Here is a 4,617-nt window from a genome sequence, read left to right as displayed (position 1 = left end):
TTATGGGGCTGTTGTGAGGCTGGGAGTCAGGCTGGGGGCTGTTATGGGGCCTTTGTTTGGCTGAGGGTCAGCCTGGGGGCTGAGGCGATGTCTGTGGGGCAGGGGATCAACGTAGGGCTTCCTTATGGGGGTCTAGGTGTCAGGCCGGGGTCCGTTTGTGGGGCTGTGGGGGGCTGAGAAGTTGTCTGTGGGGCTGTGAGGTGGTCTGGCGGTTATTGATGGGGACTTTATGGAGCTGAGGCTGGGGGCTCTTTTTTTAGCAGTGTGGGGGCTGAGGGGGCATTTGGTGGTCTGGGTGTGAAGCTGGGGGCTGCTTACAGGGCCAGTAGGGGGCTGGGGGAGTCTGGGGCTGGTATTGAGCCATGGGGCTCCTGCACAAAGATTTTGGGAGAAGGGTGATGCAGGCTGGATTTAGGTTTCGGAGTCAATTACGGGCCTTTGAAGGACTGGGAAATCATTTGGGAACAGTGCAGTAGCCTATAGGATGCATATGGTGCTACTGAGAGGTTGAATGGGCTGATGGGGGCTGAGAGTGAGCCTGGAGGTTGCTTGTGGGCCCATTAGGAGGTGCCAAAGGGGCCTTTCGGGTGAATTTGAAGGGCTGCTAACGGGGCTCTTGGGGTCTGGGAGCTGGCTGGGGGGAGCTGGCAGATGCACTGAGCCCAGCTCTCTGCCCACAGCTGCCGGTGACTTTCAGGGATGTCTTTGTGGAGTTCAGCAGGGACGAGTGGGCCCTCCTGGATGATGAGCAGAAGGAGCTGCATCGGAGCGTAATGCAGAGCAACTGTGAAATGCTGGTGTCCCTGTGTATGCATCCGTGCTGGTTTGGCATTTGCCATCACTATCTGGGCTGCTCTCTCTGGGTTGCTTTCCTTTACCTCTCACTGGGATCTCTAGCCCCAAACATCAGCTCTAACTCTCTGGGAACAAGTGGAGGCTGTCGGGCTCAGGAGGGGGTAGAAAGTACTCAGTGTCTTCTCCTTGTGGAGAGCTGGGATGCCGTCCTCTCTGAGCTGCCATACAAATTCTCACTGCCAAGATCTCTGTCAGGTTTCCTGTTTGTATCCCATGATGTCGTATGGTATGGAATATCTCTCTCTGGCCTTTAGGTTCTGTCCCCTCCCAGCTCCTCATGCCACTCAGCCCACTTGCTGGCAGGACAGTATGAGAAGCTGAGAAACCCAAATGTCTGCACAGCACTGCTCAGCTACAACGGAAACATCATTGTGTTACCAACACTGGTTTTCTCCTAAGGCCAAAGCATGGCATCGCAGCAGACACAAGGACAAAATCAGCTCTGTCCAACCTGAAACCCTCATGCTTGTCATTAATTCTACCCAGTGCTGAGATGAAGGGAGCAGTGGGCTTGGATTTTCCTGCAGCTGGTGTCCACTTAGCATCTCGTGAGCTCACCTCCACGTGCAGCCCAGGTGAAAAATGAGGCACAAGCCGAATCCTGCAGCGGGTCAGGTTGTTTTCCTGTCTTCAGGCGCTTTACACCTGTTGTGTGGGGGAATTCTGGGAGAACAGGTTTCTGTAGCAATCCTAGGTGGAGCAGCGATGAATTATCAGATGAACCTGAGGGTACTTTTCAGATCCTCCATAGAACTCCCTGTCTTTGCCTGTAACTCCTCGCGTGCAGCTTGTTTGGAGATGAGGTTTTGATGGATGGGGTCTGGGCTGTATGATGACAGCACATGCGGAAGACAGGGGATGCACCTGCAAAGATGCTGTCACGTCTCTGATGTTTGTCTTGTCCTTGAGCAGATTGTGACCTAGCCAAGCCTGAAGTCTTATTGCAGATGGAAAGAGAAGAGCCATGCGTACCAGCAGAACCAGACCTGGAGGGCACAGCAGTGTCCATGAAGCCGGCTGCAGGTGAGTGATGCTGGGTCTCAGCCATGCCCGGATCCTGGCTCCTGCCTGCTTACCAGCACACCAGTGGTCCTTGCCCTCAGCCACAGGGCCAGGGGCAGCTCTTGTGGCCGTGCATAGGGATTGTGTTGGGAACATCAGTAGCCCAGAAGTCTCCCCGTGACACGGAGCCCAATGCCTTAAGACTCCGAGAGGGGACCCTCAGCCCCTGTGCTGGCTTTTATGGACCCCAGCAGGTGCTGGTGATGATGAGCACTTTTCTGTCCCCAGAGCCCGACGGTCCAGCCTGTGTGAGTGGTGAAGCCCTGCTGCAGGTGGAGACAGAGCAGTCTCCTAAGGGGAGACGCAGGAGCCTGGAGGACAGCAGGAGCCCATCGGGTGCACCTGACAGTAGTGCACATGAGTGTCTGGCGAGTCCACCAAAGCAAGGGAGTCCTGGCTGTGTCTCACCTGAGGTCATAATCCCCACCTCTGCCCTTGTAGCACAAGTTCCTCAGGAAGCCATAGGAGCTCCAGCAGACCTCAGCCACCTGGCTACCTCCCCTCCCAGCCCCATCCCCACGTGCTGCCAGGAAGTGCTGACCCTGAGCCTGCCTCCATCTCTTCCTCCCGCAGCAGGTAAAGTGCAGAGCCCTTCCTCCCTCCTGTTGGGCTGGGGGCTCAGGGAGCTCAGAGTGCAGCATTAGCTCTGCATGAAGCTTTCCTGAGGCTTTTTGGGCAGATTTCTACATGATTCACATGGGCCGAGAAGGGGTTAGCACAGCAAATCCAGTTACCAGCTTTGAAACTATATAAAAATGGGATGTGGCATGGTGTGAACCAAGTCAGTCAGTCGGTTTGCACTGAAAGATGAGCCCTTGATGTCTCTTTTGGACTCTTCCCATCCTCAGTGGTGTTTGTCAATCCTTGGGGTGTCTGAGGTGACTGGCTGTAGTGGTGTCCTGCTGTGGTCTGGGCAGGCACTGGGCTGGAAGAAGAGAGCGGTGCTGGCATTGGTAGCAGCTCCTGGGTGAGGAGAGGGGGAGGCATGGGGGTCTTTATGCCCCTTGGGTCTTTATGCCTTGTTCTCAGAACTGAGTGGAAAAGTGATGCTGGGGTTCTGCCAAATTTCCAGCAGGTGCCGACGCGGGGATCCCAGGAGAGGTCCTGCAGGAGCGGATGGGAGCTGAGAAGGGTCTGCCAAAGGAGGACTTGAAAGGTGCAGGGAACAGTGGCCAGTATCTGGCAGCAGATGCTCCTGAAGAGCCGAGCAGGGAGGAGATGCCAGACCTTTGCCAAACAGCAGCACACGTGGAGCCCAGCGGCTCGGCTGATCTGCTGGGAAGGCCAGAGGAGAGCGTGGGCAGAACCGCTGCCTGCCAGCGAAACTCCTCCCGAGAGAAGTTCTACAGGTGCGTGGTGTGCGGGAAGAACTTCCTGCTCAAGATCAACCTCGTCATCCACCAGAAGAGCCACAGCAACTGGGTGCCGTACGTCTGCATCGAATGCAACCAGGCCTTCATGTCCAAAAAGAAAATCCGGCGTCACCTGCGGATCCGGGCGGCCACGGGGTTCTGCCCACCCTCCGACACCGAGGGGGGCTCCGGCCTGGCGCCCTGTAGGGCCGCCCAGCCCCACACCCAGGTCAGCAGCACCAGGGAGCAGTGGGAGAAGCCCAACCCCAACCGGTTCCCACTGTCTCCTCAGAAAATTACATATACGTGTACCGAATGCATGGAGAACTTCTCCAGCCAGAACTTTCTGGTGCTGCACCAGAGGACGCACGCTGACCGGCATCACTTCACCCTGTGTCTCTGCTGCAATAGGAGCTTTGTCTGGGCCTCCGAGTTCGTCTGCCACAGCCAGAGCGATGCGGGCAGGAAGGGTTACTGGTGCAGCGAGTGCCAGAAAGCCTACAAGCGGCTCCACCGCCCATGAGGGCACCAGAAGACCGATGTGAGAAGGGAGAGCCCACGTGAGTGCAGCAGCAAACTGCCTCTGCACACTGAGCCTGTGTAGGTGAGGGTGAGAGGAGGGCGAGGGGGGCACTTCTGGGGATCGGGCTGCTGCCGGCCCTTCTCTCTCCATCCTCGGCCGTGGGCTCTGGGCGTTGTGGCTGGAGCTCATCCCACCCTGCCCGGCATCCACAGCTGCCTGCTCCTCTTCCTTAGGGTGGAAGGAGCGGCTGTGAGGAGCTGGTCTGGGGCTCTGGCTGTGGGAATCAGGTTCCTCCCCACAGCTGCGTGTAGTTCTGCTGTGCTGCTGCTGGGAAACCTCCAGCTGTGGCACCTGTATACGGACACCCTCCAGCACATCCGTGTCCCACTGCAGCATCCCATGTCTGTGCTGTTCATGGAGCTCCTGCGGGTCCTGCTCTGCCCTGGGCTCTACCCCTGCCTGGCTGCCAAGCTGGGGGCATTTTAGAGCCGCGAGGGGAAGAATTTGGGGGTAAAATGGTGGAATTGGAGGTAGCGCTCCGTGTGGGGTGGGCGCTGCTGGTGGGCAGCGAGGGAACGAGAGTGGGTTTTGTTGGAAAATAACGTGTGTTGGAAAATAACGTGGGGAGGGGTTCCCTGTGCCTTATTGGTGGGGGCTGTGCTGTGGGGCAGGCCGGTTAATTGGTTAATTAAACCAGTCCTGGGAATTTAGTGCTTCTGTGAACGTTTGTGGGGCTTTTGGGGACTGGGATGTGGGGATATGGAATGTTGGGGGGGTCCGTGACCGAGGGAGCGGCTGGAACTGGGGGAGCTGGGAGTGTGTGTG

The 4,617-nt window shown here is 57.4% G+C and overlaps 2 protein-coding genes across 11 annotated transcripts in view; one reads left to right on the top strand and one right to left on the bottom strand.

Moving 5' to 3' along the window:
• MAP4 (microtubule associated protein 4) overlaps window positions 1–4,617 on the bottom strand; it is a 241,347-nt gene that overhangs the window by 117,939 nt on the left and 118,791 nt on the right.
• On the top strand, window positions 338–4,498 carry LOC104911305 (zinc finger protein 577-like). Of its 10 annotated transcripts, none has more exons than XM_010712203.3 (6): window positions 338–1,430; window positions 1,768–1,878; window positions 2,146–2,493; window positions 2,990–3,498; window positions 3,681–3,869; window positions 4,026–4,498. In XM_010712203.3, the coding sequence occupies exons 1-5, from the start codon at window positions 1,349–1,351 to the stop codon at window positions 3,831–3,833; spliced, it is 1,203 nt and encodes a 400-aa protein (XP_010710505.1). In that variant the 5' UTR covers window positions 338–1,348; the 3' UTR covers window positions 3,834–3,869; window positions 4,026–4,498. The 10 variants fall into 10 exon arrangements, 8 of the variants coding, with proteins under 8 accessions (XP_010710505.1, XP_010710504.1, XP_010710503.1 ...); XM_010712202.3 differs by having other exon boundaries at window positions 339–1,430; window positions 3,681–3,873; XM_010712201.3 differs by having other exon boundaries at window positions 339–1,430; window positions 3,681–4,498.

Source organism: Meleagris gallopavo, chromosome 6, assembly GCF_000146605.3.
Source record: "Meleagris gallopavo isolate NT-WF06-2002-E0010 breed Aviagen turkey brand Nicholas breeding stock chromosome 6, Turkey_5.1, whole genome shotgun sequence".
NCBI classification, from domain to species: domain Eukaryota; kingdom Metazoa; phylum Chordata; class Aves; order Galliformes; family Phasianidae; genus Meleagris; species Meleagris gallopavo.
Note: the sequence above shows the minus strand (reverse complement) of the source record. Positions and strands in the feature narration are given on the sequence as shown.

Coding starts and splice junctions, on each gene's coding strand:
- LOC104911305 (XM_010712198.3), top strand. CDS start 1,349: ATGAAGGGAGCAGTGGGCTTGGATTTTCCTGCAGCTGGTGTCCACTTA. Junction 1,879..2,145: donor GTCCATGAAGCCGGCTGCAG/GTGAGTGATGCT, acceptor TTCTGTCCCCAG/AGCCCGACGGTCCAGCCTGT. Junction 2,494..2,989: donor ATCTCTTCCTCCCGCAGCAG/GTAAAGTGCAGA, acceptor CCAAATTTCCAG/CAGGTGCCGACGCGGGGATC.